At 48.1% G+C, this 23,055-nt stretch overlaps 1 protein-coding gene across 5 annotated transcripts in view; it reads left to right on the top strand.

Annotated features, from left to right (window-relative positions):
- The window catches only part of LOC146178227 (uncharacterized), a 51,097-nt gene that overhangs the window by 5,714 nt on the left and 22,328 nt on the right, over nucleotides 1-23,055 (top strand). For 3 of the 5 annotated variants that reach the window (XM_084578037.1, XM_084578036.1, XM_084578035.1), the window contains exons 2-3: nucleotides 11,665-11,810; nucleotides 13,784-13,895. In XM_084578037.1, the coding sequence (XP_084434163.1) occupies nucleotides 11,665-11,810; nucleotides 13,784-13,895 (258 nt within the window). The remainder of the gene's footprint in view (nucleotides 1-11,664; nucleotides 11,811-13,783; nucleotides 13,896-23,055) is intronic. The other 2 variants (XR_014700574.1, XR_014700573.1) reach the window with 1 other exon arrangement.

Genomic DNA, 23,055 nt, shown 5'->3' with positions numbered 1-23,055 from the left:
GCCATTTAAGACCAGATAGAACTGCGTCCATCATTCGCTGAAATGTCGCTGGAGCGGAGCACAATCCGAAAGGTAGGACTTTGAGTTCATAAAGTCCATCGGGCGTGACAAACGCTGTCTTCTCGCGATCACGTTCATCGACTTCGATCTGCCAGTAACCGCTCTTGAGATCAAGCGATGAAAAGTAGCGCGCGTGGCGCAACCGGTCTAATGAGTCATCAATGCGTGGCAGCGGGTAGACGTCTTTTTTTGTGACCTGATTGAGCTTACGGTAGTCCACACAGAACCTTAAACTTCCGTCTTTCTTCTTAACGAGGACAACAGGCGAAGCCCAGGGACTCCTCGATGGTTGGATGACACCGTTATTTAACATCTCGTCGACCTGTTGAGCAATGACTTCGCGTTCCCGCGGTGACACTCGGTAGGGGTTCTGTCTGACTGGTCGGGTGCGGTCGTCGGTTATTATGCGGTGCTTGGTCAAGGGCGTCTGTTTAACCGCGGAGGCGGATGAGAAGCAGTCTTGAAATTGAAAGAGTAGCCCAACGAGTCTGTCCTCCTCTGCCGGTGATAGAGCAGGATTCACATCAGGGTCGAAGTTGGGCGTTTGGCTGGCAGACATGTTGGTCTCAAGAACAAAGCAGCCGTGGGCTGCTTCTGCGACACCTTCAAAGTAAGCTACCGTGGTGCCTTTAGCGATGCGTTGCCGTTCGTTCCCGAAGTTCGTAATCAGTACGTGAGCTAGACCATTAGTCAGATGAACTATACCGCGTGCAACACAGACTCCATGATGTAACAGAAGCTCTATGTTCTGTTCGGCAACACCGGCAGCAAAGGACTGATCGTCGCACCTGACTGCGACGAGAGCAGACGAACGCGGCGGCATGAATACATCCGCGTCAACGATGCGTAAAGGTGCGTGGCGTCTTTCTGAGTCAGCGGTCATCGTTGCAGGCGTCGAAAACGTTACAGTACGGCGAGGAACATTAATAATCGCCCCATGCTCACGTCAAAAGTCCATGCCGAGTATGAGATCCTTGCAGCAGTGTGGCAGGATAACAAAAACGGCTACAAAGGCTGAATCGGCGATGGTTACTCGGGCAGTGCATGTCCGATCGGCGTCATAAGGTGACCGCCAGCAGTACGAATTTGCGGCCCCAGCCATTGAGTTTTCACCTTAGAGAGCCGATCTGCGAAATTTTTGCTTATTATTGAGAAGTCTGCTCCGGTGTCTACCAAAGCTGTTACTGGGTGTCCGTCGACGAGAGCGGGAAGGTCGGCGCTAACAACTTGATCGGCTTGAGGTTGATTGGGAGTTTCGGATTCATGTGGCGGCGGCGGCATCCTAGTCACAGCATCGGACTGAGTCACAGCATCGGCATCACAGCATCGGACCGTTGGCGAGGAGTGCGCCAGACGTCTGCCTTCCGAACCGGTGGCTGCATGACGGGGCTCTGCTGGGGCGGTGGCTGGTAGGAAGGCTGGTAGTATAGTGGCTGAGGAGCGGACGGCTGTATGACGAGGCTCTGCTGGTATGGCGGCTGGAAGGACGGTTGGTAGAGCGGTGGCTGCAAAGTGGGTGGCGGCTGTGCTTCGAATCGAAGCTGTTGCGCAGGAGGCACTGCAGGCCGACGAAGAGCCGCTGCGTAGTTCATAGAACGTGGCTCCGACGGTGACTCAGGCGGGGACAATGTCTGACGTATTTCTTCCCGCACGGCTTCGGTGACAGCCACGGCAGTCGGGTTAGGCGATCCAAGGTTGAACTTGAGGAGCTCCTCGCGAACTACCTCGCGGATCAGCTCACGCAGAGAGTGATCGTCAGTGGATCCGTTCAATGTGGCCACACTGCTGAAGGGCTGACCACAGGCAGACTCCGTGCGCCGGTATCTTTGCTGCAGGGCTCGCTCAATGAGGGTAGCTTCATTGATGAAGTCCGCGACGGTTTGAGGTGGACTCCGAACCAGACCAGCGAAGAGGGGTTCTTTTACGCCCTGCATGAGGTGGCGCAACTTCGCTGATTCCGTCATGTCGGGATCAGCCCGTCGGCAAAGACGCGTCACGTCCTCAGCGAACATGGCCACGCTCTCGTTTGGTAGTTGCACACGAGCTTCTAGGAGGCGGCGTGCGCGATCACGGCGGTCATGGCTGGCAAAAGTGTCCCGCAGCTGCTGGCGAAAGGAATCCCAGCTTTGAAGACTGGCTTCCCTATTCTCATACCATGTTTTTGCGCAGTCCTCAAGGGCGAAATACACATTGTGCAGCTTCTGAGCAGGGCTCCACTGATTGAATTGCGCCACTCGCTCGAACTGGTCGATCCAGTCGTCGACATCTTCCCCAGTAGCGCCATGGAAACTGGGGGGCGTACGAGGCTGCTGAAGCAGCAACTGGTGCTGACTTGCCTGTGCCATTACAGAAGTCTCGAGCTGCTGATCAGCTGGCGTCGGTTCAGGTAGAGGAGCGAATTCCGGCGCCAGACCTCGGAGGCGACGGCTGCAGCGATGAACGGGTGTCGACACGAGCGGAAGCCGGCTGGGACTCGATGAGCGGCTGCGAGAGGCCCGAGACATGTAATTCAAGGCCTCACCTCCACCAGTGTCACGTAGCCGTTTAGGCCCGTAACCAGAAGGTTGGTTTTAATAGGGGGGTTGACCTAGAAGGCACAGAAGAGTAGGTCCAGAGAGCACTGAGAGACAGCAGCCGACTTCAGCTTCTTCTCGAACGCCACGAGACCACTTCTTCCAGTCCGCGCACGAGACTCTCGATGAGCTGCCGCCTAGCGGCTGCTGTTGCACACGCTACAATATATCTACTTCGTGTGAGTCCGTGTACTAAAATCAATTTTTTTATGTTCCGGAAGACCACAGCATTTCCGTACGTTCAAATAGTACCCTAAAATGCAAAAGCATTTGCGTTTTCGTGAGGTCAATCCAAACAAGTCTTTTATTGTCTCAAATCGGAGTGATCAAAGCAAGTTTCAGTGTATTTGGTGTCAACAAATCAACTGTACAAAGCTCCCTGTCAGGTTTAGGTAATTCAATTCAATCGTTCACCATGCGGTAATCCCTGTCGTATGCTGATTGGTCTTTTAGCGACATGCTCAGCCGTTTCTAGAAGTCCTGCAGTATCAGAGCAATCTGCCAAGTTACTGAGGGTGGGGGTATATTTAAATTCAACCGATTCGCCTATAGCGTCCTTTGTCCTTATTGCACGATCATAACCGTGCACGTGGCGTATATAAAAAAAAAGATTCTACAAGCCTCTCCTGTCAATTACAATAATAAACCCGTTGCGCCCTCTACGGTCTTCCGTCACCGTAGCAGCGAAAAAGAACGCTTCAGCCGTTTGATGCCTTACTATGACCCTTCTGTTCTTTCGCATCCTTAAGTGACCAGTATGGCTTTTTTTATGCTGGGGGAAGCTGTAGCGTACAAGCAGTACCGCTTTCGTCACCGGCATGCGCCGGTGCTGTGCGGCCCGTGAAGATGGAGTAGGCCGCTCTCTTTGTGCTAACTTCGCCTGACGCTCCTCTTCACGATCTGCTCCAGCATCTCCATTCTTTAAATGCTTAGAATAAACGCAACATTGCAATTGGTGCAGGTTCCATGTATCGATTCCCATACATACACCCTGAAACTCCGGAGCCCACCGCCCCTACTTCCGTCACAACAGACGTCGGCATCGCCGTCATTTCAGTCGTGGTGTTTCGTTCTGGCGCTCTATGGCAGCGCCAACCTTGCCACTTCTGTGCTACGGCCAGCCAAGATGTAAGCGATTGGCTGTCTTTATATGAACGAGTAAAGCAGCTACAACAACGGGGATGACTCATACAAGCTGAGTAACATTATCTTTCACCTGACGGACGCGGTGAACCTCTGGCTTCGCCACCATGAGGCTGACTTGCCATCTTGGTCTAAATTTAAGAATTTAGCGAAAGTGTTCGGCCGTCTGTCAGTGAGCAAGCTTCTAGTGAATGACGCTTACACGATCTGGCTCATCGCGCCGAAGAGCAAAGGCATTGCTGACGATGTCTTTCAGGTACGTCTATAAAAAAAATCCTAAAGATGAAAAGGTTTTGAATTCGGATGGAGTTCAGCACTTGGAAAGGGACAGCTTCGTTAGTCACGTGTGTCGTTTTTCTTTTCTGAATTATGTCGGGAAGAAAAGCCGTGATCGCTGGTTAAAAACTCGCCTCGGGCACGCCGTCGCGGCTTCAGGGAACACCGGACGGGGGACGCAAAACCTGATGAACAGGGAGCTTTGACGTCAATTGAGGAGTGCCGGCCTGCCGGCCGGCACTACATAAATATTTCTGACCAAGTTGCCCACCAGTTCATGTTGTGCGAATGAAACCCTTGACGCGGTGATCGGCAGAACGAAGCTGCATTTTCAATAATAATTTGTAACGCAGTGTCTGGAATGCCCTAGCAACAGCGCGTTTAGGCATCGTCCGAAGGCACCACTCCCTCCACAGCCGCGGCGGTTGCGCCGCCGATAAGCCGTCCGTGGATCCCTTGACTACACCAGCGTCAGTAACGCTTGCTGAAATTTGTTTTTCTTTTAAATGATCAGCCCAGGAAAGAAATGAATGTCAAAAATAAGCCACATATTGATGATTACTGACCCTTACCGAAGTGCCAGTACGAGTGACGACTGCGATACAAGCAAGCTTCTTTTCACAGCGATGTAGCAGCAGCCGCAGGCACGTCGCAGCTCATCCGATTTTTTCGTATGCACGTTACCGTATCTGCTAGGGCGGCGACGTAATTAATAATTTTATTTAAATGTGAGACGAAGGGATTGGCAGTAAGGCGGCTCTGCGAGTAGGCTGTTTACTAAAGCGCTACTCAATGTCAAAGCGTCGTGTGCTGTAGCTTCGGTGCGAAAGAGTAGGCGAACAGCCAAAAGGCGAACAGTAGTGACGAACAGCGGCCGGTTATAGAGCGCCGTCCATTGCGGAAGTAAACTGATGGCGAAAGCTGTGCCAAACGGCAGTTTGGCGTGACTGTAGCAAAGCCACAGGTCGGGATGCCGAGCACTCAAAAGTACAAATTAAAAAGATATATGCACGTAAACAAGAATAATAAATGTATTTTACCTTGTTTTATGAAAGATGTGGCTGTTTTAATAAAAGTTCGTTTTCTTTCCAACTTTGCAACACTCTTGTTGCGTTCCCTTTTAATGATGCATCGGTCTTTGTGAGACTTGGCAAGCCTTGGTGGTGCTTGCGATGGACGCAACGAAGCAGTTCCTTATCGCTGCCATCACGCGGTCTGCGATGGTGCTCCCGGGAATGGAACGAAGTTAGCTCGCTTGTCTAAATATGTGCCGGTTGCGAAATTTTCATCTTGCATACAAGTTGCTTCTCAAACATTGCTATTAGGATGCTTCCCAGTTTTTAAGTCACTTGTTTTCTCGTTCTACGTGCGGCCAGCGCTAAGTGTTGTAGTGCCATTGTGGCACGATTTTGGCCCACGCTACTTAGCCGAGCATTTCACCACTAGTGCGCACGCAAAAACCGAACACGAGCGCCGCGCATGACGCCACAGCTCGCAGCTGCGTGCAAACTCTCCTGCCAGTACAGCAGAGGCAACAAAGAGGAGAACGTCTTGACAAGCGGTGATGCCAAGCAGCAGAGATTCCCAAACAAAAAGAACGTCTTGCCAAGCGGAGACGCTAGGACGGAGAGCGTAAAAAGCAGCGCATGGCAGCAACAAACACAGAATTAGCTTAAGAAGGCGAAGACAGCGGACACTCCCGAACTGAGAGAGGAACAGCATGCCAAACAGTGATGCCAGACTGCTGAGCGTAATAGACGGCGCATAGCCGCCGCGATGGGGCCATTGGAAAAGTTCAGCCGACGGCAACCAACAGAAGAGGATGTGAAGGCACGTCGTGTGACTGATCCCTCCCTTCGAGAATCCGAAGGCACATCTGCGACTCGGACATTTGAAGCACACTGTGAACAATCCGTTTGGATTGGTGTGTGTAAGAGACTGCGGCACCAAATGGGCTTGTCCCCGGTGAGTATTCCAATGTATGAGACTTCGCGCCAAATCGAAATACTCTATAAACAAAATTGAAACCCTTGCATGCTACTTAACCGATCATCTGGCAGTTTTAGTCTCTGTCAAGTGAAATGAATAGAAGATGTCTATACCCAATGTCTCTAATTGCTAAACATACATGGTCACAAGCTCAGCCAGGGAAACGTACAACGTATATCCTGGCATAGCTGAGCTAAGTCACTGCCATATTAAAGCGAAAGCTTGTTGTTCTTGTTGCTGCGACTGTAGGAAGAAGGAAAAGAAAATGTACGGGCCTGCTACTGGCTCTGTAACTGAGCCACCTCCGCTGCCTCGTGCAAACGGAAGAGAAAATAAAGGAGAAAGAAAAGGAAGAGGGGAAAAAAGACGCGCGTCGCAACAGCCGTCGTCCACCATCGAGCTGATGGCATGTGCAAGGATGGCCTACAACAGATACAAATCCAGTGGCAGGCTAGCCCCCGCCGCGAGCGACGGTGTCCTATTAGTCCCAGCCCCATAGGGCCCGGAACAGCCACCACCCCAACCTCGGTCTTCTGTTGTTGTTGTTGTGCCTATAGGAAGAAGGAAAAGAAAATGCACGGGCCTGCTACTGGCTCTGTAACTGAGCCCCCTCCGCTGCCTCGTGCGGACGGAAGAGAGAATGTAGAGAAGAAAGAAAAAGAAGAGGGAGAAAAAGACGCGCGCCGCAACAGCCGTCGTCCACCACCTAAGCGGTGGCGAGTGCAATGACGGCCTACAACAGATAAAACTTCGGTGGCAGGCTAGCAGCCAGAGGCGGCGTTGTCCTACCAGCCCCAGCTCCGAAGGGCCAGGAACAGCCATCCTTCACCCTCCACCCCCCCCCCCCCCCCCCCCCATTCAGTCTTCTGCGGCACCGCTCCCACTTATATAAGCCGGGATACCATTGCCACTCAAATTGTTCAATCCGGAGGCAGCACTTCACGGCGGCCCGAGAGATCCAATCCACGATCGCGCTGATGCTTCAAACCTACCGCGGCGCGAAAGCGCTGTGCCTAAAACCCTTCAAAATAAACAAGAAGTAGCGTCATCTCTATCCTCTTCCCGCGCCACCACTCCTCTCTAGCGTTTCGACCATGGTTCCCCCTATGCGGTGCACCACCAGCAGACGCTCTCCGGAGCGGTCGCTGGTAAATGGTCTGGCGCTGATGTCGCCAAAGCATTTCAGTTTGTATTTGTTGCAATGTGGTCCAGTTAAAATATAATTACTGGCTGCTGAAACATCAATACAGAATATCGAAAGACATTTTGCGCTAAAATGGTTTCAGCTGTCATTGTCTTACACCATATGTGCGCGATTTCCACGTTGGTTCAGTTCGCCTTTACTGCCACGCGTCTGTCGTCCGTCAGCCGTTGGCCAAACCACGCGACATGATTTATAGAAAATTTGTAACTAAGCGGCTGAGAAGAATAATTTAACAAGTCTGTGTATGGATTCTCTGCAGCCTTGACTGACCTGTGAACTTCCAGTAAACATGAGAAACGTGGCAGCAGTTGTCTTCCATGTGTTTTCGACTTCTGCTGCAGATCTGTTAGCGCCTGCATATACGTGGCGCACGCGAAATCGAGAACTAAACAAAGCACGAAAGATATGGCTTTACCTGGCCGCCTAAGAGCCGTACTGCTTCAGTAAATGCGGCGACGCACTCTAAACATGCAACATTCACGACAAAGACAACACCTCAGACAGCATGGCTGAGTCGCAAAAAGAAAACAGGAAATTTATACTATACTGAATTGAGGTCTATCACGAAAACTGTAAAAAAATATTGCGCGCGGGCATTTAGCACTTGTGATGGCATATTAAGTTGGAGATGAGCAATCACTCACCTAATCACAGAGCCGTGACCATGGTATCGAGTGGAACTGGTGGTGCCATTGGTTTATTGAATAAAAAAAAACGATGGAAAAGAATGTTGCAGGCCGCGGTCACTGCTATTTAAGATCTGAACCACCGGAGCTGAGGTCGATGGGAAAGAAAATGGATTATGAAGAGGCTAGCGAGAAGTACAGAGGAGAGCGATTGCAATAAACGACAGAAGTAGCTTTTTACATTATTTAAAAAATACAAAACCTGAGCTAGTTCGCGTCGCTCGCGCGGATGTGTCCGAGCATATCCGAGCAAATCCAGCAATCTTCGTATTGCGAGCCGGTAGCAGTCGCTAGTGCCCTTTTGCTTGGACAATTATTGTTTTCTTATGTCCAGTACACAGTGCGTGATCTTAATTTGAACGAAAGAGCGTGCTCCGTTTACTTATGTCCACACCTGTACATATATGGCCACGCGCACGCGGCGTCCTGTCGCAGGCAGATCAAGCGCGCGATACAAGCTGCTGTTGTGGGGCACCCGGCAGCATACATCCGAGGTAGCACTCAGTTCGTGTCACGCTTGCACTACCTGGCGAGCTCACCATTGTCCCATCACGGGTGCGCGCACTCCCGCGCTGCCACAAAAGCGCCTCGATGCTATCCGGAATGATTTCCAGCGCCCAATAGGCCGCGAGGATCTCGCGACGCGACGCTGCATATGTGGTACAATGAAGCAACATATGCTCCAAGATTTCCACTGCACCGCAATCACCGCATGCGTCGCTCGACTAAAGACCATGGCGCGCCTGCCTTACCCCAGGCCACACGCAGCCGACACGCCCTCGGATGATCATTGCACACTGAAAACGCGACAGTGTTCTCGGCTGATTCGGTGCAGCAAAACCTTCCTCCACTCCACATCTCGATTCGCGGACGGTATTTTAAACAACCGCTTGCCATCATGGTCACGTGTGTTGCACCCGAAAGCGCAGGAACACGGCATTTCGATCAAAGATCTTTTCTAAGAGTAGCATGAATGATGCGCGAGCTGTAGCGAAACACACGACGGTATGCGCAGCGCGCGCGATGTTTGGCCCATCGGGAAAGGAGACAGCAACACAACAATCAAAATAAAAGCGCATGAAAACACGGGATGACGCTCGGCCAATGGGAGTGTCGAAAGCGCAAGTGGCAAAGAAGAGGCGGGCGGCAATATTCACATGTTGGCGCTACATTTATTGAGGGGCTTTAGTTCTCCCGCCAAGGGACCAGCGCCAGGCTCTCTGGGATACTGCTGGCGTGTCTCAATATGAAGCTTACTTGCAGTGCGTTGCTGCCCTGCGGCGCAGAACTGGGGGTTGCAAGGGTGGCGTTGTCAGGAGAAGCTTTGACGTTCGGTCAAGCTGGAATCCGGGTGGCTCGCCTGGGCACTACAGCTCCTCCGCCATTAGAAAATGCATTGAGAGACAGCCGCTTCTCACGTGGCTCCAATACCGGCGTGTTTATTCGCCAGGTCCTCCCAAATCTACCCCCAGGTACCAAGTAGTTACACGTGCTTCGGGTTCCACTCGCCAGGTCAGGATCTTTGCTCAGAGCAGTGTCGCCAAGCTACCTCTACCAGCTTCGCTTGGGTCGCTCCGATGCCCTTGATTCTTGCCACTGGTCATTGTTGGTCGTTCTGCAGCTTGCGAAACCGTCCAAGAACAGGCCACACGCAACGCAAGCAAGTACATTCTGCCACTGGTCAAACACCAGACAAAGGCACAATTAAAAGTAAATTAGTTGTCCCCTTTTTGTTCCCTCTGTAGCAGGAGATAATTGTAAAATGGAGTGCAAAAGGTTCAAACAATGCTTTCTCACTTTAACAACAACTGAAACAATTGTTAATCAGCAACAATAATGAAAATAGACGCTCTGAAAACAATTTGGCCATAAACACACAACTGAGGAAGAAATGAAGTCATTCAGTTTTTGCCTTGGTCAGCCTGCGAGTTTTACCGTTTGGTGGTGAACACTTGGTATGAGTAAATTTTAGTTCGTTCTTGCGTTTCCTTATTTATGTAACGCTTATTGACTTAATAAGCGCAAGAGCGTAGATATTAAAAAATGTCGCTTCCTATCTATTTCGCGCCTCGATGGAATGCGTATATATTGCAAAAAAAGTTCAAGTCTTGAGCCTTTGCGTGGACTGTGCCAGAACTTATATTTTGCAGATGTCTGATACATATGTCGAAAATATTTTTGAAGCTTCCCCTACTTCGCGCAGGGGCTCGCGAGCATCCACCCGTATGATAAAATGACCAGTTTATTTCAGGACAAAATAAAAGGCTTGGAGCCAGGAATCCCAGCACAGCATCTAGGCGGCAACTGGACATACTGCCCGGCAATCCTTTCACACCCAACCCTCGAGATAAGCAATACACCAAAGAAAAGCGACCAAATGACAGGACGACGTGAGGCGACACCAAAGGCTTCGATAACTAATCAACTAATCAACGTGTTTCTCGATCACCATTGGAACGTACATCGTTCAATGCGCCACGACGTTTTCCACGCCTAGACCCGGCAATAGGAATTGCAATAATTCCGACCGACAGCAATTCAAGCGACAAGTCGAAGATGTTGACGAAGTAGGGCCGAAGCCTTGTTGACACTACAGTGCTGGTTAGAGCGATACCCAGTCGATTGGTGCTAGGTCATTGCTTACCGTCCTTCTGTTCCAATAAACACCTTACACAATGTTTATTGTGAATATCATCAAAACTGAGAAATGTTTATTGTAGATAACTCCATTAAAATATTGTTCTCAGTAATATGCAATTTTATGGCCTTTTTTGTCAACGCAGTTTTTTGTCCAGCGACAGGGGACCCACTTAGAGCTGAAAATTTTGAATCTATAAAATTTTCTGCTACTCGATTTGAATTCCTGATATTGACGACGCAAAATGGCAGTTTATCCTTGTATCACAGCATCTAGGAATGCCGTATAAATCTCGATATGAAATTACAATTTTTTTTGGCAAAATCTGCGGGTGATGGCGACAGCTGGGTTCAATTTTCGTTTTGATCCTTCAGCTTTATTTTGGTGACAGTTGTAAGAAGGCTGTTACCATTCGATACAGCCAACCGCTACTTCGTCCTCACTGTACTTTTATTATCCGAACTATCAAATATTCCACACAACACAGTGAGTGACTAAATGAGCGGCCAAACCTACACGTTATTATGTACAAGTCGTCTGTGACGAGCAAGCACCCAGTGTAAGTCGTCTTACATTACACTTATTGTGCGAAATTTTTCAGTCGCGTAAATATGAACGATATCGCTGATGATAAATTCTTACATATTCAAAACTTCTGTAGTCTCAGTAAGTGCCACTTCAGCATCCTCACTTTACATCTATGCAAAAGTCTAACTATTGTCAGAGCTTAATCATCAGCCTATATGGAGCTGTTGTCAAAACATCGCTTATTTTCGTGACAGGACGTCACCACCATGAAAGTGTGTTCTAATATTAGAAGTGCTCATATGCTGCCTGCGTTAGAGCTTAGAAAAATACACTTTTGGGTGATGGTTCTCCAACATGGTGCTTAAGTTTTTGATGAACAGAAACATGACATCAGTGCGTCGCTTACTAGGACGGAAAATACTTTTTTAGAAGCGAGAGTGGTCCCGCCTCCTCTTGATGAAGGGTTCACAGAATTACTGCGTGTGCTCGCAAAAGGAACTGTTTTTTGTAAGTGCCCACAGCATTTCTTCATATATGTGCCTAATTGAAAACGTCTCTTAAACCCAGGCGTTTTTTCCTGCCATATACTACGCAGTACATTTTCAGAACACCTACGTTAACCAGATGGCACTAGGCTACCAGTGCCTTCTTCTTCAACGTCAAAGGCGCGAACGGGCAAAGCTATGTATCGATTTTCACAATGGCCAAGAGAAGTAAGTATACATGCCTCCACACTGAATATCCCTGCTATTAAAGAGTTTTCGTTTGAATACTGCGACATTATCATGAAGTGGTAACGCGGGAATTCCGCAAGGCGACAACAATTTTCTCTTTCCCGCACAGCTCCTGATGCCGAATGAGACGAGTACAGCCAGTAGCACCGCAAATATAGATGCGTTTAACAGGAAGCCGGTGAGAGTACTCACCGCACATTCTACATACAGTCCTGTGCGGCGCGTAATTTAAACCTGTGGTGGAATTTAGGCTGGCAGTGTATCACTCCGCTGAAAGCCTTATGTTCTGTGGTATTTGTTTAACGTCACTGGTGCTAAATAGAAAGAAATTCTGTGATCAAAATGTTCTTCATGGATGGTAACCATTTAAGGTTTAAATTAGGTTTGGATAGAAAAAATACGTCGTATACCCCTCTCTTAAAATTACAAATGCACGCTTAAAGTTGTCTTGGAACGGAAAATACAACGGTTACAATAGTTTTGAATATAATATACAAATTTAAATACCCCTGTTAAAATTCTCATATCTGTTACAAAGGGCCCTTAAGGAAGCAGCTTTTTTCTTTATTACCGACTGTGACATGGGATAGGCCATGGAAGCTCCTGTATAAGACCTGTCATCGATATTCTATTATCTCTCAATTACGCTGACCCATTTCTCATCAGCCTATCACGGAAGTCGAGGAAGAATTTTTACTCACCGTGGAAGGCTACATTTATGATGACAAATTCATAGTTTCGTAACGAAATCTTCATCGCAAGTTGATGATAGTAAAAGTAAAAAAGGCCATCTTATTAGTTGCTGCTCGAAATGTTCTCGAAGTTCAAACTGAGTAAACAGTGTGAAAAAATTGCTGGCAAACTAAACCCATAGCTCGTGCACTTAGATTTGCACGTGCGACGTCGAATGTAAGGTGTCTTTATCCTGAGGCCCCAAGAAATTTTCGATAATTACAGAGGCTACGATTGTGCCCGTGGTAAAAGAGATGTGCCAGGAAACGTTTCGAATATTACACTTGTGTATAATAAGTATCCAGAGTGAATGAATCGACCAGCGCGATTTTGCAGTCACTGAAGTAGCATTCGTATTCTTTATAAAAGTCCAATAATAATTATACGTGTTCGAGTTAAGGTCTAATAAGTGATTTATTTGATAAACTTTCAATGCTTCGGTGCATGGCCTACAAATCTTGTAATGAATGCCGAATTTTTGCAGGCGAGGAAATTATTTTGGCAATGAATGTTCGCGTAAAAATTTTTAAAGCATTGTTTAAAAGCAAAGTAGGTAAAACACTGTACATATCACACAAGTGCAGACCTACCATATAGGTAAACTGGAGTGATCTATGAATAACCTTACATTTTGAGACGTTAACCGGTGTCAGCCACTGATCGCTAAATTCTCACGCTTAGATCCAGTGTTAGGAAATATTAGTTCGTCTTTTTAATGGTAGTACAAAAATGGCATTGTCTTCACCAGTAAACAAGATGATTGAAGAACACAATTGCGAAGATTAATTTTATTGAAACTATGAGAACTGCTTCAATGTCCCAAGATTGCGGCATTCCCTAAACTACGGTAGATACTTTCTCCGCAAGATATCGAGTCTAAATCCTCGTTACCTTTGACCGTGATAGATTAACGCTATTCACCTGTCCACCTGAAACCTGAAACACAATGTAAGCTCAGAGATCTGAGCTGGATATCATGTGGCAGTTCCTCGCGGGCTGTGCGAATGCTCAGAAGTTTTTAAAAAGGTGATACGTTAAAGGGCACAGCTGGCCTGGCAACTGGGACGGAACCCTGATACATGTAGAGCAACATTTCTTCTTGAAGACGCTGTCCGCTTGCCACAATTAGAGATGAGGGATTGTGATCACGTCGCTCTCGCCCTTGTATTCATCCGGCGTCTTTGTGCAGCTTTTGCGCTGATTTCTCTGCGTCATCCTAGGTGGGCGAGCGAAGAAAGCGACACATTCATACCACCGAGGTTAATTTACTCATGGCAGGCTGCGTTTTACAGCAAAGAAAGCCTGCACAAAAGGGCTACCTCTCAAGGAATGGCAAGTGTCTATATTTTTCTGCCATGATTTTCTCACCTCATCGTGATGTCATGATTAGGTCCGTTCATTCGTTGATACGGAGATGCAGGGGCAGACCCCATTCGGAATCATGTAGGGGGCTCAGACGCTGTCAAGAGAAACAAAGTACCTTTTTTGTGGAGCACCATTTTCGAGGCTCCATGAATGGGAAGATTTGCTGTCATAGAAATTCCTCAAATATTGATGTTCATTACAGGGTGCCACTGGATCCTTTTCAGAAGAAATTTTATTGAGGCAATAACCCAGCAATTCTTGCTGGCTGCTTTCTGGAAAGAACCATAATTGGTTCATTCCACAAGCTTGTATGGGCTTGTAAGTGGCATGATGCACACATGACGGAGTGGTCAATGAGCAACCCACTTTGCGCCATTGACTGGAGGGACAGGACGCAGCATACCTTTTCATGTTGCGCAAATCTTCCTTCCTCGACCTCTTAGGGACTGTTGCGATAAACGTGCGCTACCCCAGGGGGCAAAATGTAGACTTATTCTGCACACCTTAAAATGTTCGAAACATCAGGCGACAGTCCTCCGTTACTCATGACAATGACATCTAGCAAACGAGCTCATCACAGATAGCAGTACGAATGGCCAAGCCGCACATTGTCGTTTCAATGTAATAGTTGTTGCAACGAATGGGAACCACATTTATTAATAAATGCTATATGCGATATCAAGACGGTGTCAGCAGCATTGTTATTCCAGTGCTGCCGGACATCAGACTAAAGATGAGTCACGTTAACGTGTAAGTTGGCTTAAGGTGCGCAATAATAAATGGTGCGAAAGTTAAGTATGACCGACACAAGCATCGCCTGTAAGCCGTACTTAACTTAAAAGACTATGCCGGTGAGCGTACAGGAGATGGCAGGCCCATCGAAGTGTTATGTAGCGTAGTGTGATGCGGCAAAGTTGAGTGTAAAAATTCCAGGTATGCATGAAGGCAGAGAAACGAGGGACGTGGCATTCGAGCGTGGAGTTGGCATCTAATAAAATTAGGGTTCGTGCTACACGACTTCTCTTCGGATCGCGTCCGCTAGGCCTCTGGTGTCTTCTGCCCCCGCACCTTGCACTTCTGAGACGCTCAATGCGTCATCTTCCGTCAACATCCAAGGGTGTTCGGCGTACGTCGTCAAGACAGTTTCATGTCGTTTTTCCTACGCCCTCCTCGTGCTGGTGGTACATCACCGTACTACCGACCATTTCGAATCGATATGTGAAACACACGGAAAGCTCAACCTACGTTCCACGTGCTCACCAGCGCATGAATGTCAACGGACACTCACGCACTAGTGAATAATTTCTTTGTGTTTGTTTTACTGCGAAAGCATTTCTTGCTTCAAGAGTGGCGTGGACATATACGTGTTGGCAGAGCGTGACCCAGGGTGCCTTGGCAGGGTGTGTCTACGCAAACTATCAGTCATTGTGAAGAAAATATCGCGCCCATGCCAGGAATCAACACATTATCCTTCCGCTCCTCAGCCGAGTGCGCAAGTCAGTACTCTATGCATATTTCCCGAAGATGCGTCCGTACTTCTTGTCTAGCATAAGGAAGCATCAGGGCGCTAAATGAAAAAGTAACCCTATTGTACAAACCAGCCTCTTCCAGTGTCTTCGGAGTAAAACCAGTATGTTTTCCAATCGATTATTCTGGAGAAGATGACGGTTCGAGAGATTCACTGGAGCTGTAATAATGGGACGACCCCGGTTGCACCTTTACGATGACAGCAAGCGCTGGCATTTGCTTTTTGATGCTTAGTGTGCCGCTGGTATCCCCCATGGCCCTGGGAGAAGTGATGTGAGTGCGCTGCAGCAGCAATGTGCCCACAATTTTGGAAGCATTCGCAAGTCCGGAAACTGGGAGCCTGGACAGAGGGTACAAATTAAAAGTATTCTGCTAGTTAGCACTCTTTCATTAAAACTCATCTCAATAGAATACGAAGGCAGTTTCTTCTTCGAGAGCTTAGAAAGGCGAGTCTACCTTTCTTGCGCGACCATGATTGGCGAATCTCTGATCCTAACTTCACCCACTGACGAACAACGTACACCTGAAAAATGAGTTAAATAATGTGCACTACACCCTCACAAACTTCAAACTTTTCTTGACGGCAATACATCATGGTGATTACAGTCAAATAGTTTCTGCTGGCTCAATCGCACGCTCCAACACGTCGCACATAACAGCGAGAGTACTGCGCACCGCCCAGGTATAAAAAGCAGAACGAAAAAAATAAGACGACAAAAAGAATATCCTACCATGTGTTTGGCCACTGTGAGATATAAATAATAGATATCGCTTGCGATGTTTATTGTATCGCTTTGTTTCCCCGCTTTTTCACTATTCCTTGTTCTAAGTAGGAACCAGCCGCGTCCTCGGTTATCGTAAAACTTCCTAAAGCGTTTACATATAACTAAGGTTTTAGTTACCAGTAAGATAGTGTTCTCACTGTACCGTTTGTCGGTTGCGAATTTTCGCCACACATTATTCTCTGAAAGTTTGCACCAGAGCTCCATTTTCAGTTAAAGTTAAGTATGTGGTAGCAAATATGACCAAACAGCCGGCGCTGTCAAAAGTCCCAGCGCTGCGAAACATGCCAGTGTCAACATGTTTAACACAGAATACATAGTGCGGTGCACATAGACATCCGGAACTTTAGCGCAAGTCTTGAGAGCAGGAAGTAAGCTCCTGTGCTCAAAACTTTGTACTCTGCAAGGCACATCTGCTAGAAAAGGTATTTGTGTATTCTGTGCGACACCACGACCCCCAGCAACCACGCTTAGCCGTGCGTGGCATCGCCGTGTCCGTGGAGAAGACGATCCTGTTAGTCAAGCCGTTGCCGAGTTATTGGACTTTTAAGGTTCCTCGGCAGATACAACACACCACTTTGGCCACCTTTCCCGTAGACTCCACTCGGCTCGGGCTGACCCGGCCCAGGCTCACCAGGCCGGCGCAAATCAGCAATTGCATTTTCCTGTCCTCCCCTCCATCTTTAACTTTCCACACAGCTCCTGCCGCACAGCAGCCCTAACTCATCCTGTTTTCTTGGGTTTTTTTTCCTGGCGGCGTGGGTCAACCTTGCTGATGAACCACTGTGCGTTAAGCCATACTTGGCTATAGCTGGCGTGGGCAGGACTTTGTTTTTAAGATCCTGTCCCATCCCCTTCTTGCTTCGTAGTGGGTCGCCACCACCATGACCCAACCGCAGTTTTTGTCTTTATGGCTACAGCTTTGGTTTTTAACGCTCGCTCTCAAAAAAGAGAACACACCGATGACACCAATTTTTTTTTTCAAGAAAAACGCCATCACCTTTCCTGGGTTCCAGATGGTCCAGAGTGACCACGCCGGGAGACCAACCAGACCATTATTACTTTTCATTGTAATTAAGCCTCTAACCCACGCAATTGTTCAAGGGTGCAAAATCAAAAATTATCAATTCATTACCTTCACTTCTATGCAGCTATCAAAATGGTAAACTAGCTGGAAAAAACTTGCTTCGAGGAAACGCTAATGTCCACCATTGAACACCGCTTACAAAACACAGTACGGAGAGTAATTTCATACAATGACTTTAAATAGGTCACAGAAGATGAAGTTCTGGAAGGCCTAAAGGAAACGAATATGAGCAATGTGTAGAAGATCAAAACGGGCAGAAAAAGCAAGGAAATCCTAACAAAACACTTCGTCCTTACATTTACATTGAGCATACTGCCAGAATCTGGACATTTAGCCCCGTAGTAACACGGACGAGAAGAGAAAAACGTAAACACAAGCACTACCTAACAATTATACTTTGTAGGCGCAGATAAATGCGTCAGTAACCCCTCTGTGCGTCTTAGCGAAAAACAAATGTTCTTTCTGAACGCCGATGATAGTATTAAAGATTAGAGAAACGGGAAACAGTGGTCATAATCTGGGCGCGAATGCGTGAAGAGATTTGCTGGTTATTCGTTTTGTTGTTTTGGACTTAGTGCTTATATAGTCTGGTTCAGGGCAATAAAGTATAGCTGTTAGTAAACGCTTTGTTGGCGTTCTCATCTTGTCTGTGTTACTACTGCGCTGGAATTTACAGCATGAAAAAGCAACTAGCCAACCACTATCTCTTATGCCAGAGTCTGTTGAAATAGGCTACTTCAAGTTCTAAATTAGATAATATATTGTCCCAACCTAGAGAGCCTCAGATGTGCGAGTAGGTGCTGTGCGGACGCAGAGCGATGTGGATGCAGACCCACGAAGCGTCCTCCAAAGCTTCGAACTATGCCCGGCCCGAGCGCTCTCCACGCACCAACAGCCGCTTTACACGCGCCAAAAGAGTGAAATGGTACTCTATACAGGTACGGTCGAAACTTAGTGGCGGCCCATAATACCACCAAACATTCTTTTGCTGTGGTAGAGTAGTTCGAATTAGCACGCGAAAGGGCGCTGCTGGCATAGGCGATTACCCTGTCCACATTGTCTTGCCGTTGAACGAGGACAGCGCCAAGGCCGACGTTGTTTGCATCTGTGTGCACCTCTGTGTCAGCATCGTCGTCGAAATATTCGAGTATCAGGGGAGCTTGGAGACGGCGCCATAGTTCGTCTAAAGCTGTCTGCGGCTCGCTGCCCCACAAAAATGTTGCATCATGCCGAGTTAAGGACGTGAGAGGAGTAGCAACGTGAACGAAATTTTTGATGAAGCGACGGTAGTTGGAACAGAAACCCAGGTATCGTCGGACTGCTTTCTTGTCACTGGGAACCGGAAATACCGCAACAGTGCCAACCGAAGTGGCACTTTTTAGGTTTGAGGGCCAAGTTGGCGGACCGAACAACGTCGAGAACAGCTCTGAGATGGCACAGATGTTCTTTGAAAGTTGTCTAAAAGATGATCACATCATCCAACTAAACTAGACATTTCTGCCACTTTAGACCAGTAAGCACCGTGTCCATCATCCTCTGGAAGGTTGCAGGAGCGCAGCACAGCCCGAACTGGAGGACACGAAATTCGTAAAGCCCATCCGGTGTGATGAAGGCAGTTCTCTCCCGGTCCCTCTTATCAACTTCAATCTCCCAATAGCCACTTCTGAGATCGACTGAAGAAAAATACTTAGCGTGTCGAAGTCTCTCCAGGGAGTCGTATATGCGTGGTAGTAGATAAACTTCTTTCTTCGTCACGTGCTTTAGCGTTATATAGTCGACGCAGAAGCGCAGTGTGCCATCTTTTTTCGTGACGAGGACGACAGGAAACGATCATAGACTGCTTGGTGGTTGGGTGACGTCATCGGCGAGCATCTGTCAGACTTGTTTCTGGATAGCGTCTCGCTCGTAAGGAGACACGCGTTAGGGCTGCTGATGGATGATACCAGAGCATTCATGCGTAATAATTCTGCATTTCACAATGGATGTCTGCCGCAATTTGGACGGCGACATGAAACAAGCCCCAAACTCAAGCAAGAGGTCCTGCAGCTCCCTCTTTTCACCGTGCTGAAGATTTGGATTTATGTCAGTGCCCTTGACTGCATCTTCTTGTACTTTAGGCGTGGCTGTCTCGCAAGTAAACCATTCGGCAGCTTCCTGAACGGCGTCTATGTACGCTATGGCTGTTCCACGAAACAAATGGCGATGCTCATTGCTGAACTTTGTTATGAGCACTTCTGACTGATCGCCACGAAAGATACCAAGACCGCGTGGTACAGAAACGCCTAGAGCAAGCAGAAGAGATACATTATGCTCGACAAATCTCAGTTCCCAATGTGGCTTGTCGCAGGTAACTCTCGCGAGGATACTGGCGCGTGAGGGCACTGTGGCGTTATCGTCGGCGATTCGCAATGCGGAGCGAAACTCACTGAGCTCAGGCTTTCCTGTCGCCATCTCGGTGGAGAACGTTATCAAACGGTTTTGCAAACCAAGTGTGGCACCGTGCTCACAGAAAAAGTCGATGCCCAGGATAACATCGCGAGAGCATTAGCACCGAGCGAGAAAAGTGGCAACGAACGTGCAACCACGCACCGTAACTCGGGCCATACATATACCAGGGGTCTCGTTGCCATATCTACTGGAGTGATGTGCAGGGCCGTGCCCCCAAGATAAAAGGCCTCGGGTGACAAACTTCGAAGCCTACGGCTTGTACGATGCATGGAGGTGGTCACGAGAGGTAGGTGGGTCGCCGTTTTTGCCCCAGAAGGGAGCATTGATTGCACATCTACCAGTGTCACGACTCAAAGAGTCTCAGACGTGCACGTAGGCGCTGTGCGGATGCAGAACGACGTGCGGGCAGAACCACGAAGAGTTCTACAAATCTTCAAACAATGTCCGGCACGAGCGCTCTCAACGCGCCAACAACCACTTCATCGTCGTTGCGGCCCAGCGCCGAGGCCGTGCGGTGCTGGGCATGTGAAAATATCACAAATCCACGACGCTGTTTCAAGTGCCAACCTTCGGCTATAGCTCTCCGAGCTACCCGGGGCCACTGACATGCGTCAAATGCTCTTCCCACGAACACGAATCTGAGTGCGACGTTCAACCACACCTACATGTAAAGTGCGAGGCTAGCCACCCTGCATACTGATAAGCATGCCTTGAATAACCCCCCCCCCCCCAAAAAAAAAAAAAATTGTGATCGTCAAATTAAAAGAAACATAATTGCCCTGGAAGCGCAATAGCGTATTTTGTATTTTCAGAAAGAGAGAGAGAGAGAACTTTTATTCGTCCAACAGAGTGACTGTCCCGCTCTTCGGGGGTTATACCCAAAAGGTGGGACAGTCGCCTTAGTTGCAGGCCAGTAGTTCTTGGACTCCGGCGGCATCTTCGGCCAGTCGAACAATTTCTCTTTGGGCTCTTGGGTCTGAGCTTCGCAGAAGGGTCTCCCAGGTGTCTTTAGTTATATTTTTAGCCCTGCCTGGTGACTACGCAAATTTACATATTATGTGATCTAGAGATCCCCTTTCCTTACATAATGAACATAGGTCTGATCGTATTTCTGGCCATATATGGTTGACAAGAACTGGGTTCGAGTATGTATTTGTCTGTAGCTTTCTACATGCTACTTACTGCTTCCTCTTTGCCTAACGTGGAGTCGTGTGGTGGTAGGACCCTCTTGCTCAGTCTGTAGTGCATTGTTATTTCGTTATAGTTAATCAGGTCCTCTTGTTTGCCTTGCTCCGGTGGCACTCCTCCAGCCCGGTGTGTGAGATCGGGCTAGTTTGTGTGCCGCCTCGTTTCCGGGCACGCCTGCGTGGGCTGGCGTCCAAACAAGGGAGACGTCTCTTTCTACTCTGCTGTAGCGAAAGAGGGCACAGCGGAACAGCAGCTTCTGGCACCTGTCCATGTCACAAACAGTCCGCCTGGGATAAGGCGATTCATACTCATGGTGCCAGCAACTGGCGGTGCGCCACCACAACCAAACAAACAATTCGAACCTCCAAACTAGTGTGCCCTAAAGTCTCGCCTCATGCGGTGATGCCAAACATAAGCGTATACAACTATACGGTCTGCAGCGTATCTTATTATGCGGTGGACACAAACGAAGGCCGTCCCGTGCTGTTGACGTCAGATGGAAATCGGGAACCATTATATAGAAAGAAAAAAAAGAAACACCGAATCAAGGGACCCGAAAACACGACCGAGATCTCTCACTCGGCTCGCATATTACAAGATGCCTTTCGTAGACTTAAACTGCTGTGGAGTTTTGCATCTATAAAAACATAAAATGCATACTATCCCCACTCTTTCCGGTGGTCTTGTCTGCAAGAAACAAACATGGCGTCTGGGCACAAGAACGTATTCAGGAACTATAAAGTCTTCCGCAGCGACCAGGAGCACACAAATAGGCTCTGAGTTGGCGTTGCCATTATAGACAAAAATAACATTCCAGCACATGAACACTAACCTTAAACCAAGTTCGAAGCGGTGGTGGCCATCTTCAGTTCAGTTCAGTTCAGTCGTTCAGTCGTGTCCGACTCCTCGTGATCCTATGGGCCATGTCACGCCACGCCTTCCGGTCTCTCACAATCTTCCTAACATCACATAACTTCATCTGCAGTGCCTCGAGGATGCCAGCTAACCATCGCGTTCGCTGCCTACCCCTTCTCCGGCGACCCTCTACCTTTCCCAACATCAAATCTTTCTCCAGCGACTCCTCTCTTCTCATCAGATGACCAGAGTAGCTGAGCTTTAACTTTGGAATTTGACCCTTCAATGAGCAGTCAGGGTTTATGGTCGACGATATCGACTGATTTGATCTTCTGGCAGTTCAAGGAACTCTCAAGAGTCTTCGCCAGCACCACAACTCAAACGCGTCAATTCTTCGGCGGTCAGCCTTTTTCCCAGTCCAACTCTCGCATCCATACATCACAACTGGAAAGACTATAGCACGAGTTATACGGATTTTGGTTGGCAGACTAATGTGTCTGCTCTTTACTAGGCGGTCAAGACTAACCATTGCTCTCTTTCCCAGAAGCAGGTGTCTCCTAATTTCATAGCTGCAGTCTCCTTCCGAGGTAATCTTGGAGCCCAAGAAGAGAAAGTTTGTCACAGCTTCCACTTCTTGTCCCTTGATGCTCCAGGACTCCATCTTACAGATGCTTTAAACAAAACTGTGTGCGCTGTATAGCTGTAGCCACATTTGAAAGTAACCCCCACGAACTGTAAGGCCATTTTGTTCAACTGCCATAACCGTATCTGTTAGTCGGTGATTTCAAAGACTGCTCTAGTTTTGGGAGAGTGACCAAACAGATGCAAGAGACCGGTTACAGAATGTTTTATTCTAACAATATTTGTTTATTAAATTCAGATAAACCGACTTTACTGCTCACTGAGCTTAAGTAAAATTAGTTTTACGTATCCTTTAGCTCATCTTCTCGTTTTAAAATTTTAAGTTGATTTGGAATATCCTCATGGCAGTGAGTTGGACTCTATCCATCCATACCACTCGACAGCTCCGAATATAGTGCACTTTCCCGGGCCGCGAAGAACCCTGAAGAGTGCCACCGACTGGCTTCCTCAATATCGGCATCGGCTATATCGACGTAGTATGCCCCTTTCGATTGGGCTCTTGGTTTTCTTTGGATTCCTGCAGCACACCCGTACCTTTCCCAGAAGCTGCTGTCCAAGTGCTAAGAGCAATCGCCAGTTATTGAGTAACCTTCACCAG

The sequence above is a fragment of the Amblyomma maculatum genome, chromosome 9 (genome assembly GCF_055883805.1).
Source record: "Amblyomma maculatum isolate TAMU_Amacu chromosome 9, ASM5588380v1, whole genome shotgun sequence".
Lineage (NCBI taxonomy): Eukaryota > Metazoa > Arthropoda > Arachnida > Ixodida > Ixodidae > Amblyomma > Amblyomma maculatum.
The sequence above is the reverse complement of the archived record's forward strand: the minus strand, read 5'-3'. Positions and strand labels throughout refer to the sequence as shown.